General features: G+C 27.9%; 2 protein-coding genes across 2 annotated transcripts; one reads left to right on the top strand and one right to left on the bottom strand.

The window, feature by feature from the left end:
• Positions 1–15475: 15475 nt before the first annotated feature.
• On the bottom strand, positions 15476–16697 carry LOC125813410 (uncharacterized). The gene has a single exon (XM_049492914.1). It carries the CDS (start codon positions 16657–16659, stop codon positions 15550–15552), a length of 1110 nt encoding a protein of 369 aa, XP_049348871.1. The 5' UTR covers positions 16660–16697; the 3' UTR covers positions 15476–15549.
• Positions 16698–19009: 2312 nt separating this feature from the next.
• On the top strand, positions 19010–19717 carry LOC125813412 (cytokinesis protein sepA-like). Its single transcript, XM_049492917.1, has one exon. It carries the CDS (start codon positions 19010–19012, stop codon positions 19451–19453), a length of 444 nt encoding a protein of 147 aa, XP_049348874.1. The 3' UTR covers positions 19454–19717.
• Positions 19718–20647: the final 930 nt, after the last annotated feature.

The following is a 20647-nucleotide window of genomic DNA, read 5'->3' as shown; positions in this document are numbered from 1 at the left end:
TGAAGATAATCAATCAATAATCTCCCTTTTAGAATATCATATGCTATACCAACTCAACTATTCTTACGAGTTTAAACGGTGTATTTTTGCTAATTAATTTTCAGATAACAAAAGTCAAAACAAATATCATAGTGCAATAGATAACATCGAAAGGAACAAGTGCAAATGTTTATAAAAAAGAATTTTATGGTTATCCCCATGTTGATAAATTTATATAATAAAAGTATGAAGTTGACATTATTTTTTGAGGTACATGACAAATTCATTTTTATAGTATAAAAATCATTCTTGATATAGTTTTATTTTCTAAATTATTCCAATAACTTTTTGTCGTCCTTAGTTTTTTAGAACAAAAGATATATTAATTAGAAATGCTACATATATGTTCAATAATTTAAATACTGTTCTTCTCATATCTTACTTTTTATTCGAACCTATCGACTAGCCAATGGCAGAGGTTTTCTTTTTTATTTTCATAGTATTAGAATTGTTAAAACGTATTCACATCAAATATTTATATTGAATCGTATCAAGTTACATGATTAAGTAATTTGTCGTACCATATTTAAGTAAGAATATCTATACACACACAAAGTTACAAACATGTGTCACGTAGATATTGAAATTTAAATTTGATTTTAATTAATTTTTAATCAATACTAAATTTTAAAAAGTAATTTTCTAGAAAGATTTGCATTTGGTTTTTCACATAATTAATGCCTTTTGTTTCTTTACATATAGTCAGACTTGTTATAATAATATCCCATTATAACACATACTAGCAATTATTTTTAGGGTAGAAACTCATCTTAAAAATAAAGCATTATTTTTGTCATTTTCTCTAAATTAAAGTATATACATATTTACATAATATTTTCCACAGTTTTCCTCTTTGCACGTCTTTTCCTATTTCTTGACATTTTATGAAAACACATATAACCAAACAAAAAGAGAAAAAGAATGTAAAAAGTGTTTGTCAACAACTCTAACATAGTAGTTGACAGTTCGATGCATTATGTTTTTGCTATACGTAAAATATACAAAAGAGTTGAATTATAAGTAATTTTATTTTATATTGTTTGTAAAAAGCTATTTTTATCACTCAGATATGTGATTTCTCGATCACATAATAATAATTTTATCAGTTACGTCAAGACTTCTCTAGTTAGAAGTTACTCTAAAATAAGTAGCCCACTAGAATGTTGTGTCCAAACAGTTTATTTGCCCTCTTTAGGGCTACCTATAAAATATCGAAAATCAAATTATCGAATTGAGTAAAAAAAATTAGTAATTTAATATTCGATAATTTGGTATTTGGTATGGTATTCAAGAGTAAAATTTTAGAATTATGGTATTCAGATTTGAATTTGGTATGAGACATTAGTACCATTTGATATTTGGTACTTGTCAAATATCAAATTATTTACTTAATGAAGGTCATATATCAATATATTGATTACTCGTTAGTACAAGTCTAAAGAGAAAGTTAGAGAATAAGCATGAACAATCCAGATCTATTTGTTTTTTTTATGTCTTCTTACTTATTGATCTTCTATTATATCGTATTTCCACAAAAAAAAAATGATTGGAGAAATAGTATTAACTTTATAATACAATCGGCTATAACTTCAATACGCTATTGCCAAATACCATTTCAAACAAAAGTTTAATTTACCGTTTACCGAATTACCAAACTAAAATTTAAAAAATTTAATATTAGTATTTACTTTTAACTATCAATTACCAAATTCAAAATTCGAAAAATCCAAACCAAATACCAAACGTCCACACCTACCCCTCTTTTTCCCTTATTGGAAATGCCTAGAAATGAAGGAAATATAGCTGCTTCGATTTTGAGGAAAAATGAATAATCTCCCATCTCCATCTTACTTTAATAAATAATCCTTATTATTTTAATTTCTGTGAACTATATTTGATTGTACACAAAAAAAAAATTAAAAAATAAAGACTTTTAAAATTCATTCTAATGTCATAATATATAATATTTGTGTGATTATAAAAAATAAATTTGATGAGAGAAAATGGAACCAAAAGTGAGGTAGTACATAATAATTCTACCCATTGAATTAGAATTCCAAGTAAATTACCACACAAGAAAATCTTGAATAATATACCATATGATCCATATTGTCTAGAAAACCCAAAAAAAGATTTGTTGCACTTAATTTATTTTTTATTTTTATTTTGTAATTTCTTAATGCTAACTTTTCATCTGATATATTTAAGATCACAAGATTGAAAATATTTTAATATATTTATATTTTTTTAATTTAAGATTATAAAATACAAATAAATTATTTTTATAAATTTTATATCAAATCAACATCAGACAAATAAATTGAGATCGATATCACTAAACCTAGGGCTTAGGTTTGTTAAGAAGACAACATCCATGTGTCAATTTTCAAGTTATGTTTTGCTTTTTGCCAAATTGCCTCATGTATTTGTCTGTCTTTTTCCTAAATTTGCACCCCCTTTGTAATACTACTCTCCTTTTCTTCTTGGCTTTTTCTTGAATTATTAATAATTCACAAAAAATTCCTCAATTTTTTCCAATGTTTCTATTACACAATTAATTGAAGGATTATTGAATCTCTTTTGTTTCCTTCTTCATGTTTACTTGTATTAACACCTAAGAGATTCTCAAATTTGTCTCCAATATTATTCATGTGATCTTAAAGGGCTTTTTTTTAGTGCTAAAGAAATTGTTTTAGGTACTTATCGAGATATGTGATAGGTTTGTTGGATTTCTCTGTCATTAACTTGAATTTTAGAGAACGTCTTATATTGATGACAATAAAGAGAGAACAGTTGGCCTACTCCCCGATAGATTTAGAATCTGTTAGAATTAAATGATTGTAAATAGTTGATAAGCTACACTGAAGTTCTAAAAATAATTTTATAAATAAAAAGTTACACGTTTGTATCGAAAATGTTAATAAACAATTAATGTATTTGACAAAAAATACACAAACAAATCATATTTATAAGTTAATTTAATTAGCTTATAAACTTAGTTAAATATTAAATCACGTTACCAAAATACACAAACAAATAATAGTTATAAGTTGATTTAATCAATTTATAAAATTAGTCAAATACCTTCTTTTGATTCGATGTAAATTTAAATTAATCTAAATCGATAAGTTTAATTAAACTTTTTAGGGTTTTAGCCTTTTTAGTTGCACCCCCCACAAAAGTCTTGCTCAAATAATTTTTTTTTAAAAAGGTGACACATCATTTCTTCACCATTTTGTGTCATTTACATGTAAGGAAATTAAATTGAAGGATAAGAGAGAAGACTTTTATGACCCAAAGCTAGCCCATTTTAAAACTATTAAATTAATTGTTTCCCATAAATCATCATGATTCATGAGTCATCACCTAGGTTGAAAATATTGTCAATAGTTTGAAGGCAATTTAAGGAAAAATACATAAAAAAAACACTGAACTTGACACGAAAATTTACTTCAGTACTTAAATTATTGGGTGTTTATATACCCTTCTTTACATATTTGATGTGAATTATTTTCAACCCTCCGAACACCAGCCTTGTGCGCGTGTTGTTACAGCTTAGAATGGCACGTTAGTCATCTTTTAACATTTTTTTAAAATTAAATTTACCCCTCCAACGGTAATATCCGACCCATTATCCATTTGAAGAACAATCTTCACTTTTTAAGAACCCTAATTACCTCTTCTCCCTCACCAACCCAATCATCCAAAAATGGTGACCTAATTTATTATATTTTTCTTGATTTTTCTCAAACCTTAGCTCTTCAAACCTAAAAGTTGAATCTTTGAAGGAATTATTGTTCTTCAAAATGTAAGATTCAAACTTATTCTTCTTCATCTATTATTTTGATTTTTGTTTCCTCACTTTTCAGTTTTTCCAAATTGTTTATCAGTTTTTCAAGATTGTCGTTACTTCTTGAACAAAATTGTAGCACACAATGCGATCAATTACTTCACGCTAACGAAAGAAAAATCTTGAGATTAGGTCTTGTAGATTTGAGAGAATGAGAATCGGGCTTAGAGATTTAGGGATATTTGTTTAGAAATGGGTTGGGTTGTATTTTGGGAACGGGTGAATTATATAAAACGGGTAAGATATTTTTAAACCCTTAGCGACGTGGACCAATGAAAACGCGCGTGTGTAACAATGTCCAGCCTTCAACTGGGCTAGTGTTCTAAGGGTTGAAAATAATTCACATCAAATATGTTAAGGGAGGTATATAAACACCCGTATAGTTTAAGTACTAAAGTAAGTTCTCGCGCCAAGTTCAGGGGTTTTTCTTTATGTATTTTCCCGGCAATTTATAACTTCTTATTTTCAATAGGATAATTCATGATATATATATTTACTAATATTTACATTAAATTATATTAATTTATTATAATTAAATGAAATAAAAATATATACTTCCTCTGTCCAACAACACTTGTCCGCTATTGACTTTGCACTCTTCTTAAGAAACTATAAATAGAAGGGTAATTTTACTATATCACCCTTTGAATATACAATGTCTTAAAAAATGTAATAGAGAAATAACTATAATGATAAGGGTAAATTAGAAACTAAGTGTAAAATTATCCATTGATTTCATAATGTGGACAAGTATTATTGGACATCCCAAAATAGTATAGTGAACAATTATTGTTGGACAGAGGGAGTATTATTTATAATTAAATACTTATGTATAATACATGTTATACATTTCCTTGCGTGCATTTTTCAATTGTTTTTTTAGGGGTCAAACAATTGGGGTTATATTGGTACTACTCAATAGTTGGAGTAGTTTCTTAACATTTTTTCCCCTTAAATATTCATTTTTGTTTACTTTACTTGCATTTTTTGGTGCTATTTTGACCTTATAAAAAAATAGTACTTAGCCTATTTCCTACAAAACATTTAACTTGTCCTTCATATTAAAATAAACAGTCCAAAAAAATTATTATTATTTTAGAAAAATTAGATATAATTAGGTGCAATTTTTTTTTCATGTTGGTGTTAGTAATAATTATTCTTAAAAATAATAAATATTAATTACTTAGCATAAAATTTTTAAGTGAAGGACACATACACAAATTTCAATATTATAATTGCAAAGATTTTTTAAAATTTATTAAAGAGAGATAAAAGAAAGAATATTAGTTGAAAAAAAAGATAAGAGTGAATATTTTGTTAAAGAAAGTTTAATGGATAATGCTAAATGGCCAGAAAATTTGGCCAGAATTTGGTCAGAAATTTTAAAAGTCTATAATATTCTTTTTATTTTAAAATAAACTGATTTTTTTTTCATTTTTTAATTAAAAAGTATTAAAGTTAAAAGGGTAAAATGTTCAGCAAGATAAAATAACATAGTGTGAAATATGTTATTTTACCATTCTGGCCAAAAGGATTTTTCCTAAAAAATGGAAAAAATAATAATTTATTTTAAAATAAAAAAGATATTATAAATTTTTTAAATTTCTGGCTATTTAGCATTTCTCTATTTATTTGCCATTTCATATCTAATCACTTTTTTTTATCCTCCCTAGGAGCTCCCACCCCTTTTACTTCCTTGATGACTCGAACTCGCAACCTTCAAGTTGAAAGTGAGGGTGCTTACCATCCAAGCAACTCTCTCTCGTCCATATCTAATCACATTTAATATTATAATGAGATGACTTTTTGGGAGCCGTGGTCATTAAATTCTTGGATCCATAGGCTGGCCACTACAAATTAATTCCAACATTTAAAACATACATTTATATTTAATTTTTTTTTTTTGGGGGGGGTATGGGATTGAGTACGGGTGTCAAAATCAGCTTATAAAATTGTGATTGATATAATTTGTTTATATATGTATTTTATTAACTGAATTTATTTTGATTCACTTAGTTTAGTTTATTATAAAATTGAGCTAATAAGTAGTTTAGATCGACTCATGAAAATTTTTATCTAAATATTTTTAAGAATACTTTTTTATTATAAGGGAGAAAATTTATTAGATACTTAGACAAATTGCAAGAAAACAAATTTTGAGTTTAAAATTTTGTAAAAATTGGACGGAGTAATTTATGATTCGATTCTTAGCTCATTTCAGTCGGCCTTCCACTTCAGCGTAAATAATATTTAAGCCGGTCAATGATCTCCCTAAAAAGAAAACCACAATACTACATGATCCTTCTGAACATTTTACTTGTTCAATATATAATTGATTATTAAAATTAGTCTAATTAGTTTGAGAAATGTTACTTAATAATTAATAATAATATAGGTAAAATTTTAAAAAAGAATTTATTGCTATTTGCTAAAATAAATTTATTGTTAGTATATTTAACTAATAACAAGTAAGAAAGAGTGAATGAAGTATCATTTTTTTTATAGCTATATATGGGAGCCCCTTCAACAAACATCATTAGTTATATAGCTATTTCTTTTATAAAATTAGAGACTTAATAATGATTCGTTTTGACCCTAAAATGGTGTTATTGTTTGTGATACCTTTTTTCTAGGGAAAGTTCACATTGTTCCCAAGAAATATTCCACATAAGTTTTATTAATTAATTAATCAATACAAAAGTACAGATGAAAAAATAAAATATATAGAAGGATTCAATTTGTTTTTCTATGTCTTTTTTAATCAGTTTAAAAAAGAAGACAACTTCTTTTGGGTAATTTTTTAATTTGATTAAAGAATATAATAAATTCTACATATCTTTAATTTAGATCTTAAGACTAATTTATTTTTTTACTTAAATTTTTTTTTTGTGTGAAGTCAAAATCGAAAAAATAAATTAAAACTAAGGAAGTATTTAATAAAGTAAACATTCTATGACCAATGAAAGTGTGAGAATATTATATTATATGGTTTTCCCAAATTGTAGCCATCATCTTACTTTTTGAAAATATTTGCATTTAAAAAAGTAAAATAGTTAAATCGATTGGTTGTACATGGTGGGCTTCTTAAATAGACAAAAGAAAACCTTTTTTATTATCTTATAATCCAAATAATTCCTTCTTGGAAAGTAATAGGGTTAGGGTTAAACTGTCCTATGTTTTTGAGAAATTGAAGAAAGATAAAAAGAAATATCTCGACTTAGAGTTTTGAGAATATAATGAAATATACGATATTAGTTAACATATATTTTATTTTTTACATTTTATTTATGAAATTATTATTGTCGTGGCTAGATCAATTTGTACAAACAAAAATGAATTCTAACTTTCTTAGTCCCTTCGCCTTTATTGATTCCCAATAGCGGCAAGCGAAATGAGAGCAGCCTAAACCGTGAAAATAAAATTATGAGAGAGCAATAAAAGTATGGTGCTGCTAAACGATGCAGCCTGTGCACCCCCCTCCACACACATTTTTTTTTTTTTACTTAATTGAATAATCAACACGTTTCAATTTTAAAAGTGGATGATTTCATCTCATCTTGGAATTTTTCTTAAAGACATCTATCTCTATTATTGTCTACTTAATTATCAAGCTAATTAAAGACTTATACTCTTGAATTATTCTCTGAGAACTTAGGAAACTATTTTCACCTTTTCATTTGTTGCACTAAAACATTATAGTAAGTGGTGGTCTATATTTGTTTCCATGATTTGACATTGCAAAAGTGGGATTTTTTCCCTAGTTAGTTACTTCCTTTGTTTCAAAATACTTGTTTTGCTTCATTTTGTGAGAGTTTAATTACATGAACTTTGACCAACATTTTGAGATATATATTTTCATCAAATTGATATAAAAGAATTATAATTTACAATATTTTTCATATAATTTTTGAATTTTCAAATTGTAATTTTAAAATATTAGATTATCTAATCCAATAAACTCTGAATATTAGTTGAATTAATTTATAAAAATAAATAAATGTGACAACTAATATGAAACAGAGAAAATAGTAAATCTCTCAATTGTTGGATAGAATTTCTGGCCTTGTCATGAAAAATAGAAAGAAAAGACCAAAAAAAAAAAAAAAAAAAGAAGAAGATAAAACAAGGATTGATGGAGATTAAAGTTTTGAATAATTGAATAATTTCTTTTGTCCATTTAAGGGGAAGACTAATTAGTGGACAAGTCATAGGAAATGAAAATAATTTTTCTCTTTTTCAAAAATCTTTTTAAAAAATGCACTCAATTATTTGAAAAAAGAAAATAAAAGCTTCTCAAATCAATAATGTCCTATTGCTTAATGGAGTATTGTATTTTTTACTTTAATTTTCTTCTATTCTATTTTTTTTATTTTTTTTATTTTCTTCTATTCTATTGATTTCTAAATGGTGCATTATTTTAGGAAGAGAAATAAATATATAAAAAATTCATTATAAAGTATTTTTGTACTGAAAATCACCCTTCATCATCAGTAACCATCTTTATTATCACAATCAACACTATTATTGTCAATAATTATTAATTACCTTTGTCATCACAATCACCACAAGCAACCATAATTGTTTATCATTATTGTCAATAGTTATCATACCTACCACCTCTATCATTATCATCATCCTCACCATCGGCCATCGACACGTCCTCCTCCATCACTGCAGTCAATTTCTATTAGCTACTAATCACCTCCACACTATTACTGTCGTCAACTACCACTAACACATTGACAATCACCACACATTTTCAATCACTACCATCGCCATCACCCTTGTTATCGTCACAGCCACATCCACCATTGTTATCTGCCACTACCTACACTATGGCTAATTCTACTACCAACCATCTCTACTATCACTATTAGCACCGCCATCAACTACGTCCACCAACACATCATCGACCATCACACATTCTTTAGCCACTATCATCGACACCACCAACTACTAACATCAATCAACTTTGTCATTACAACTATCACCACTTCTACTAATTATAATTAATTGCCACTGTCGCACCAATCACTATAACACCAACCATCTCTACCATCAGAACTATCACACCTTCATTACTAGCTAGTCGCTAACACCAACCATTACCACCACCACTATAAGCCTTTTTTTTACCATCACTAGCGAACATAATATTTTTAAAATTTTATCAAGTAATAATTTTATATATTTTAATATGGAATTATTTTTATATGAATTGTATATTTATTATGTTTTTAAAACTAAATAAATTATGCATATTCGGATGTTGAAACACAAATAATCTTTAATTATTCAGTGTTTAGATCTAAAGACAATATCATAACAATGTAAATATGTATTCCTATTCTAACGTCTTAATTTGAATGAAAACAACGAGTCCTTTCCTTTTCTTTTTACCCTTTTAAGTTTTAACAACAAATAAGGCCTTCGTTTGGGTATCTATCAATATTTCTCTCTAAATCTTTTTAGGTATGAAACTAGAATAATTTGGAAGAATACCTAAACCCCTAAAATTAGGCAATAATTATTAATTTCACATCTAAATCAATGTATATTATTATTATTACATTTCATACTAATGCAAGTTGGTCAATGTAAATGAGGTGCACTGACTTGTAATTGTCACTTCGACCATAAACTTGGTCCTTGGACAAGGAAAGTGGTAATGCTTTTTAAAAAAGAGATTTTTTATATTAAAAAAGTATAGACTATAATCGTGATTTTGTCTGTCAGTGGTATTGGAGGGTTTCCTATTGATGTTTATCTTGTATATGAAAATTGATCGCAAAAATATCGAGAGAGGAGATTAGATAAGATATAAATTATTTGTAGTTTATTAAGGACATAATTTTAAATAAAAAGATATGAAGGTCGAAGATTAAGATAGAAGGTTACCAGATAGACGAGACGACGGACATTTGCCAGCGATTGAGAGGGTCACATTAATTCGACCCAAATGTTCATCACAAATTAAAAGGTAGACCATTTTAGGGTTATTTTTGCAAAGATTTGAAGTGCTATTTTTGGACCTTTGTAATAAGTTTGCTTAAACTATCAATAGCTAGACTAGCTCATTTTAGGCGTAATTAATTTGTTTTTAAGAGATTACATAATTAGACCTATTTTATTATCATATATACTTATTATTATTATTTTTATTTTTAAAATATTAAATAACTTATTACTAATTAAGAGTTTTCTATCATTTATTAGGAAGATATATGCACCTAGATACATGTATATTTGCTATCAAATACACTAAAACAATGAGAGAAGTGAGCAACATTTATTATGTATCTCAGATACATAGGAGAGTGACAAGCGAGATGGGAGAGAGGCAAGGGAGATTTGTTACGTATCTCAGGTACATGTGAATCCACTTGAATACATGCATTCAATGTATCTAGAACAAATTACAGCTAATTAATTTTGACCATATATATTTTGAGATACACGTATCTGAATGTATTTGGACATACCAAAATCTAATAGAATTGTAGTATTACAAATTAAAATATATCTAAGTAATTAACTCCTAAACTAAGATTTACGTAAGTTTCCATTTCCCCCCTAACATATTGATTGTCATTTCTCTTGAGAGAGTTTGTGTGTTTGGTACAAAAACTGACCAAATTATGAGTAGTACTTCTTTTAGAGTGTACAATCAATTTAGCCGTCGGCCAGATATATTATATGTATACAAATGCCACGTTTTAAAAAAAAATTTACAACGCATTTAAGATTTAAAATTCTATGAAAAAGACATTATTTTTTCATTGAAAAATGTTTAGAGGCTATTTTCGTTATTGATTGAATCGGTGAGAAAGAAAAAAATAGTTCTGTTTTCATATGAAATAAAATAAGAAAATGTTTCCTATCATTTCAGTGAGAAACTATTTTTCATCATGTATTTTGTTTTACTGATCTGGTTTAGTGAGAAATGAGTGAGAAAATTATATTTTATGACATAAATTTCTCACTAATTCATGATGGGAAAACCTTTTAAATAATCTCTTCTTTTTTTTTGAAAATATTGTTAATGAGTAAATATACTCCCTCTCTTTCTATTTAGTTGACATGTTCGATCGTATTGAAGCAACCTTTGACAGAAATACAAGGTAATATTGTGTACAATAGACTCTTGTGGTTGCACCTTTCCCCGAATCTTGCGCATAGCACGAGCTTTAGTGCATCAGATTGCCCTACATGTTCGTATGTTAAATCTTCTTTTTAAGAAAATATTAATGACAAGAGAATTGAATGATTAATTTATTTTTATTTATTTATTTTTATCTTTGAATAACACATTAATTTCTTTCTAATAAATGACCGCTCTAATAATGATGTAAAAAAAAATTAAAAAATGATTTCTTGATTTTAATTTATATCTTACTTTCTTTTTTAATACTTATATAACATGTTTAAGATCATGAAACTAAAATAATATTTTCATACATTATATGTATTTTTATTTTAGGCTCATAAAATTAATTTTTTTAATTATTTTTTAAAAATGATTTGTCCAAGCAAATTAAAACTAAGAAATGAAATAGCGTATAGTTTTTTTTTTTTTTGACTAATATGAGGAGTAAATAGAAACGGATGGCTATAACCTAACATTAGAATAGACTACTTTTAGACTTCTCAAAATGGCCGCCACTTCATATCATTTAATGTGCAATTTTTAATGATAATTTCAAAGTTGTCCAACTAATTATTTCATTAATTTATTAATTAATTATCAGTATAATTAATTTTAGCACAATTAATTTCATTAATATTGATCTCAGCATTACTAATACACCATATTTAATATTAATCTTATACACTTTATCAAATGATTCTTTATTTTTGAAGACAAGTTATATTGAGATTAGTTATTTTGATATTAACTTTTAATGACTGTTTGATTTGGTATATTATAAATAACATGGATAACATAATTTCTAAAAAAAAGTTGATTGTTTACAAAAATACGTCTATCTTATTAAATAGAAAGGGACTTTGAGAGACCCTATGGTATTTCTGTCATCTTATTATTTTTATCATGAGATAACTAATAATGGCACTATCATACCATCCTCTATCAGGGATAGTTGCTGATACTAATTTCTAATTTTGGTATAACTTATTTTAGACTTAGCAATTAAACAAGAGATTAAATTTTTACCCTATACTATTTATGTTTGTCCATTATAGTAAACAACCCCTTAGAGTGTGTTTGGTATGGATTAAAATAGTGTCCATTTTCTCATGTTTGATTTGTAATAACAATAACTTAACAACATACCCAATGTAATTTCATAGGCAGGGGCGGAGCCACCTTATGGTCAGGGGGTTTGGAGGTGAAAAATTATACTCCCTTTGCTCCTATTTATGTGGCACTTTTTATTTTTCGAGAGTCAAACAGTTTAAGTTTGACTAGAAATTTGCTCGTGAAATCTTCAATTTTTTGAAATGAAATTTATATATATATTTGTAAACTACATAAAAAGTACTATAAGTCACAATAATTGACAATTCAAAATAATTATATGAAAAAATTACAGTCAAAGATAGACTTGTTTGAATCTCAAAATCTGAAAAGTGTCACATAAAATTGGGACGAAGGGAGTACTATTTATATATGGTTAAAATAATTTTTTATGTGTATATAGTATATGTCGAACCCCCTTCGATTAATTTATGTTTATTTCTTTAGATTTGAACCCCCTTAGCGAAAGTTCTGATTCCACCACTATAATCATAGGTGCCATCTTGAGAAGATAGAGGGTAGCCAAACCTTATCCCTATTTCATGAAAAAATAGCTAATAAAATTGTTTCAGAAAAACCCTCAATATATACCAAAAAATAAGCTGATTATTTTCCGAAAACATTTTTCATAAAAAAACATATTTTCTTCATACCAAACACATCCTTAATACTTTGTGGTGTTATAAATAAGTCTAAAAGAGAGGGCATTGAAATCTTTTCCTCTTTGGCTGCACAAGTTAGCCCCATGATGTTACCTTTTCTTCCTCTTGAATAATATAAACTTCAACACATCCTATACTTTTCTTTTCCCATTCAAAAACAAATACAAGAAAACAAGAAGATTACAAAAAGAGCAAAGGGATCAAAATGTATAAATTTGATCTTAGAGGTTTGATTTTTCTTCTTGTTCTACTAATTACATCAATAAATATGGTTTCAAGCATAAGAGATATTGAAAAGAATTATTTGCTACAAAATCAACTTCCAAGAGGACCAGTCCCACCTTCTGGTCCATCTCCATGCCATGACAAGCTTGATCCTTTCAATCAAAACAAATTTTCATTTCATCTAGATTATGTCATATGTCCATAATGTTAACAAATTCGGTGAAATCTCACTGAGTGGAGTCTGAGAAGGGTATATTCATCATACGTTCATATTTATTTCTAAACTATATAGTTAGGTTATTTCAGGTAGAGTTTGATCGCTTATATGATATCATTCAACTATTGTAAATGATGTAATAAAGTTATTTTCCTTTCTTCTTATTTTGTAATAGAAAAGTCATTCGATTAATGAAAACAGAATAGCAAAGTTATTCTTCTTTGTTTTGTATAAAAAAGTCAATTTACTATTGTTATATCAAACAATTCACTCCTTAGGTTCATGTGCACTATTTCAAAATAGATTTTCACTTTTAATATATTAAGATTTTTTTTTCTCTATATTTTTGTTCTTAGTATTAACTACTTATTTCTGAAATCATTTTTCAAGACGTAAAACTAAACATCAAATAGTTTGATAGAATCTATCACGTTAATTATTTTTCTTTTAATATATAATATAACAAGCATTCCTTCTGAATATTTTTTCCAAGCACACTAACTTTTTTCATGTGATTAAGATGAGTTGTAGAGCCAGAATCAAAATTTAAAGATTATGAGTTTGAATTTTAATTTTTATAAATTATTAGATTCTAAATTAATAATTTATTATATATTTAATGAATTTCTTACTATAAATTCAGAGTTTTGAACCAAAATTCAAAAATTTGGCCGAACTCATAAGTAACACACATCTGTCCATGTCAAGTTGGGTTCGTGAGTCGAATAGTTCTATATTGATTGGATTCCTTTTGTATTCTTTTGATTTCAAATATTGTGTCACGTTATTAAATTGTTGCTGAAAATATACTCTACGACTATGAGTATATTTGATATGACATACTCTTTTTATTACAACAACAATAATATATTAATAAAATTTCACTATGTAAGATCTATGGAAGATAGAGTCTACACATATTTTATCACTATTTCATGAAAATATAGAGACTGTTTCTGAAAGATCATAGGTTCAAGTATGTCAAAACGATGAATAAAGTAATAAAGAAAGCATAGCAGTAAAATAAGAAAAACAGTGTACAATTGACAAAAGAAACAATAAGAACAATAAAATAGTATGATAATCAAAACCGAATAAGAATTTTTTTTATTACAAATAAATTTATTTTTAAAAAAAAAAAAACTTTATACATCAATTTGAATAGTTGAATAATCATACAAGCAAAGTAACTCTTTAATATGTACAAGGTACATTCAAAACAAGGGCATTTGAGGTCTAATAGCTTTCTATTAATTGATCCTTTCTCTTTCAATATCTTTTAGAAAGCAATTTCTAACTAATTTTATTTGAATTTTTCATTCATTTTCTACGATAATTTTTGATGAATTATTGAAATGAAATGTCTATCTGAATGAAAATGTAATTTATAAGAGATAGAAACATTTTTATTTATTCATTTAGGTTTGCCACACGTTCTCTAGCATATGAGCCAAATTGTTGAATTAGTAAACTCTTATCTGTTTAAATTTGAGCGACTTGATTCAGAATATGATGGTCAAATTAATTAATATTCGCGTGAATTCAAAGAAAAAATTTTAATTTTTGAAATAAATTTTACATATTTAAAAATTATATAAAAGTATTATAAGTCACAATAGTTAAAATACAAAATCTTTAAAAATATTGTGGTTAAAATAAATTCTTTAACCATCCAAATATTAACTTATTTCAATTAATAAGTTAGATTGAATTGACTTATTTTTAAGTGTTTGTGGCTTTTAAATATTTTTTTATTCTACTTTACTTTAGGCTTAAAAAGTACTTCATCCGTTCACTTTTACTTGTCACTTATTTTTACAATAAATTTTTTATTTTTACTTTGTCACTTAAGATATATCAAGAAGAGAATTTATTTTTTCCGTGTTTTACCCTTAGCATTAAATAATATTCTCCAAATCATTTACCAAGAGCTAATACTAGACATCAATTAATAGAGATAGTGTGATAAAATACTTGTATCACTAATTAGTGGTAAATGATTTGGAGAATAGTTCAACTACACAGTTTATACATTATTAAAATTAGGAAATTTGTTTACTTATTCATATTTTAAACCTCCTTAGTGAAAATTCTGATTCTAACTACTATTTTCCAATGAACTCTTCGATAAGAAATGAGTAAAAGAATCATAATATGTAACACAAATTTATCAATGATTCACCATGAAAAAAACTTTTGTTTCTAATAGTAGTGTTTATTCATCATTTGCTATGAAAAAAAACTTGTCATTTATCAAAATAAATTACAACAAAACAAGTAAAAATAAAATAATCAAAACCTAAGCTACCCTCTTATCCATATTTTGTACAAGTCTACGCATTTGAAATCTCCAAAACAAAAAATAAGTTAATCCAAATCCAACCAAAACAAATAACCATATATTATCTTCTTTATCTTCATTTTCCTCTATTTCAACTATACTAAATTCTTCTCTATTTCCATTACCCATTATACCCTCCATTAAATGCCCATATAACACATATACCCTCTTCCTATTTCCTACTACAACCGCCGTAGCAAACCCTTCCACCTCAAGGGTAGTTTCGTCAAACACCACTCCTTCGTCCCAATTATTCTCACTCTTTATATAATAAAGTTTATGCTGACTCACTACTAAAACGACGCCGTCACTTCTAACGGCGATTCCATCACCCGCCGTTAAATCCTTGTTTAAATTAGCAGTCTTCGCCGTTCCGTCGTTAACGTTGACTTTATACAATTTGCCGGTATTTGATTGGACGACGAGTAAGTACCCATCGGAGATGAAAACGACACCGTTTAATCCACATTTGTGGTAGTCAACGGTGAGGTCCACGGGATTTGATTTGAAAACCTCCGATCTAGAGAAAATCGAACCTTCGCCGTCGATGTTTACTTTCCAGATGAAGTCGCCGTCTGAGTTTGTGACGTAAGCGTTGCCGGAGGAATCAACGGCGACATCGTTGGCAGCAGCGGGGTGGATTATCTCTGTTACGGTTGCGATCGGGTTTTGGTCGTTTTTGTCAAGGAGCGGGGTGAGGAAGATGCGGCGGCGGGATTTGAGATCGTAGGCGGCGAGTGCGTTGAACGGGGAAGGGTGAGTGGCGGTCGGGGTGCGGTGAATGCAAGCAAGGAGGCGATTGTTACGGCGGTCGATAGCAAGGCCGAGGAATGAGGAATTTTCCGGTAAATCTGTATCGGAGATTAGGGTTTCAGCTACGCCGGATTCGGAAATTGAGAGGAGTTTCTGGTGACGAGTACCGCCGATGATGAAGTTGTGAGATTTAGGATCCCAAGTGAATGACTCCGGGTAGAGAGACGGTGATCGGAAAGTGATGACGTGGCCGGTTTTAGCGGCGGAGGCGATGATGAAACTGACGGAGATTAAAAGGGCGAAAAATGATTTCATTGTAAAGCTTTGGAATTTCTGGTAAGTTTTTTTCAACGGAATATAAATTTATAAAATCGTTTTATTTTGTTTTTTCCATTCAAACTAAAACTTGGCCACCAATCCAATGAAAATATTATTTAAGAAGATAAAAAATATTTTGTGATAATGTTATTTTATTTTTTCCATTCAAACTAAAATGTAGCCAGCAATCTGTCAGCTCATGTGCATGGTTTATTCTTTTGTCAAATTTTAACGGTTAAATCAACAGCTATCAATAATAACCGATAAGTCAATATCATAATTGTTTTATAACCATTTTAATATATTTATAATTCGATAACTGATAAGTCGAATCGATAAACTTCAAAACAGAATCGAACGAACCTATGGCCTAGTTTAACTTGTGAGCTCGTTTAGTGTAAAAAAAGGTCAAGAAAAGAAGTGACATTTACAAACATTAATTAATTTATTAGAAACACTAATCTCATTTTGTCGGTAGCATGATTTCTGCAATGCAGAGTAGTGACGGGCTATAGAGACAAATTCTATAGCTAAATATTAAAATTTATCGCTAATTTTATTTAGCAACAAATCGAAACGAAACAAATCAGTGATGCAATTTTGTTAGTTACGAACAAATTAGCAACAAAGTTTATAGTTGAATTAAATTTTTTATTTCCATAATGATAGTCAATAAACCATATGTAATTAATCAAAAACACACACTAACTTTACTAAACATTATGGTTATAAAAAAAGAGCATAGTGTAAAGTTGAAAGTTTCATACCAAGAAAACATGTGAAATAAGCTACAAAATTTATCGGTAATACCTAGTTAATTCGTCGTTAAAAGTTTCCTAACTAACTAAATTTTATTAAAATCCATCGCAAAAATAAAATCAACATAAAAATTTATTATTTAGCTATAAAAATTTATCTGTCGTTAATTCTTCGATAGCCTAATATATAATGCTCGAATGTAGAGTGCAATTAACTTAAAAATTCATACCAATAATAGGCTGTCCAAACTACTCTTTATAAAAAGTGGTGAATGATTCCCTAATATTATCATGCTATAAAGAGTATTAAAGAATAATGTATACGTTTTGCAAGAATTTCAAAAATCTTGAGTAGATATGACGAAAAATAAACCCCACATGCACCATATTTTTCATATTATAGCTAAGCTTCACCAATTTGACTTATAGCGAAATCCAATAATAGTAATTCAAAGTTTCTTGCCTACTTCAACTAATCTAAATACGTGGATCTCAGAAGCTCACTTGGTTGACTATTTAAATTTTTTATCTTGTTGAAGAAGATTTTATCCTCCATATTGTTACCCCCTCAATCCTCAACCCCCCCCCCCCCCCACACACACACACCCCACACACACGAACCAAATTTTCACTATTAAAATTAGCTACGAACTTTGTATTTAATCTGTCGTAGCTATACACAAATATACTTAGTAGTTAATACTCGTAGAGTTTTTAATACTCTATTGCTAATTCATCTCACTAGATTAAAAAAAAACTATAAATTTTATTATTTAGAATTTGTCGATCGTTAATTTTTTTAATTAGTTCAAATATTATATATCTAGTTGTCTCAATTTTCTCATTAATTATTAGACCAAACTAATAATAGAAAAAAAATACAATTATTGGAAGCTAACACATGCAACATAGTTGTTTTAAGAGTGTTGATCATCAATCATCCTATAACATCAATTGTATTAATTCATCATTCAATAATTAAGTGTTTAAAGAACAATTTTAAATTTTAAAAATAGAACATAAAATATGTAAAAGAATAAAATGGTGGGACACCAAAATGCACCGACCACATGCATTTTGATTGACTTGAAGATTAAGCCTTCACCATACAACTCATAATCCCACTACTATACAAAATATTAACAAATTTTAAGTGATAAATATTTATTGTTAATATAAAAAAAAATGCTATGTTATGTTGAGTTACATTAGTTGTATACAAAACAATTATATCGTCAATGCATATAACTTTCCAATTCTTTTAACTATAATACATATGGTTAATGCAGAAATCCTGTACTATAAAACGTGATTCAAGTTATTTAGATATCAAAAATTAAACTTCTTAATTTTGACTGTATATCCTTTTTTTTTTGCAACTTCCATGCACTTATAAGTAACGTAAACAAACCACTCTTCATTTCTTATAAATAAAGACTTCCCTTTTCTTTTCATTTGATTTTAGTGATTTTATTTTTTCCACCAAAGGTCACCATACCTAACCTACCATATTTCTTCATTACACACTCATATAGCCAATTCTTCTAAGCAAAAAAATCAATAACAACTCAAAATTTGTCTTGGGAATTATGTCAAAACTCCCAATTATTTTTCTCATTTTTGTGGTTTATTCAACACAAATAATCAATGGATTATTGAATAATCCAAGAAAACTTGATGAAGCTAATATTGTGAACAAATGTGGTAGTTGTCCTTGTAACAATCCATGTAATACACCCTCTCCACCACCACCACCACCACCCGTTCCGTCACCACCACCACCAAAGAAACCACCATCAAGTGGATATTGTCCTCCTCCTCCTCTTCCTCCTTCCGAGGGCGGTGGTGGTGGTGATGGTGGTGGCGGTTATAGTCCAAATCCACCAAGTAATTCACAATACATATATATGAATGGTCCACCAGGAAATTTGTACCCCGTTGATCAATATTTTAATGGTGCCAAAAGGGACTTTACTAGTGGATTTTCACTTTTGATCAGTGGATTTTTCATGGGAATTATTGCTTTGATATGAATATTGATCAAATTTTATGAAGCTAGCTGCAGATTTCATCAAAAACAAGAAATTTAGTGGCTAAGAGTATTTTTAATCTTCTTAGGTTAGTGCTAATTAGCTATATTATCTTATCCTATCGTTATAATTTCCATCTGTATCGATTCTAGTTCCAATAACATTTTAATTTTCTTCCACTTTGTATTTTTTTTTTGTAAAATTTGTTGTCAGTATTTTGTTTCTTTTTATATTTGATCTAATCATATACTGTTTCTCTTCCTCTCATATTTTCTTTTGGCGTTAATTTTATTTTAGTTGGGGACTACATTAACTATCCTTAACGTCTCGAGTTCGAATCCTGGATATGGAGAAAATCTTATTGAGAGTATCACCTCAAAATGTGCTTTGCAGTATGCGATTCAAATTTAGTTGGGATTCCAATACGAACTTTGAAGACCATGTGAGAAACCAAAAATCAAAAACCGAAAAAAAGAACTACATCGATATGGTTTCAATTAAAAAATATATGCAAAAACTTACTAGTATTAAACAAAGAGTTCTTATTTAAATTTCAATATTGAAAAGATGTCACATAAATTAACACGAATACGTTACAAAATGTCTGCAGTAGAAAGTTGGTGGGGGGAATGAGATCAACCTTGGTTAATACTTTTTTGAACATCTTTTTTTAGGGGAGATAACATAAAATGTCGTTCCAAGTAAGTTTAAAAATAGTTTTAAAAATAATTTTTTGGATAATTTTAGTCTTTTAGATTTTCACAAAATATTTTTTTTTTGTCTTTGTCCAATATTACAATTGTAATCCATTAATCAGATCGGATAGAAATTGTAAAAAAATAAAAATAAATAAATTATGAGAACTCATATTTGGAAGTGCATTTCTTGTGCAACTCTTTGACGTGCAATTTTTTATCTATTTTTTTTCCCATCCTAGTGTAAATTTTTCGTGTTGCAATTTTTAATAATTACGAGACTTTCTTGATATTTTTGATTAACAAAATTTGTTATTCCCATAAAATTTAAAGATAAAATTAAATATTTGACGGAGATTAAAAGCGAATACTTTTGACAAATTTTAAAGTGTTGGCTTTTGTCAATCTAGGAACGTGTGGTAGTTAGGCCTTTATTTTGGCTAGTTTTGCAACAACCTATTTTATTTATTTATTTGGTGTCTTGTATTCACATTGGAGTTTA

This window comes from Solanum verrucosum, unplaced genomic scaffold, assembly GCF_900185275.1.
Source record: "Solanum verrucosum unplaced genomic scaffold, falcon-dt-bn FXZP01000203.1, whole genome shotgun sequence".
In the NCBI taxonomy this organism is placed as follows: domain Eukaryota; kingdom Viridiplantae; phylum Streptophyta; class Magnoliopsida; order Solanales; family Solanaceae; genus Solanum; species Solanum verrucosum.
This window is presented reverse-complemented; position numbering and strand designations above follow the sequence as displayed.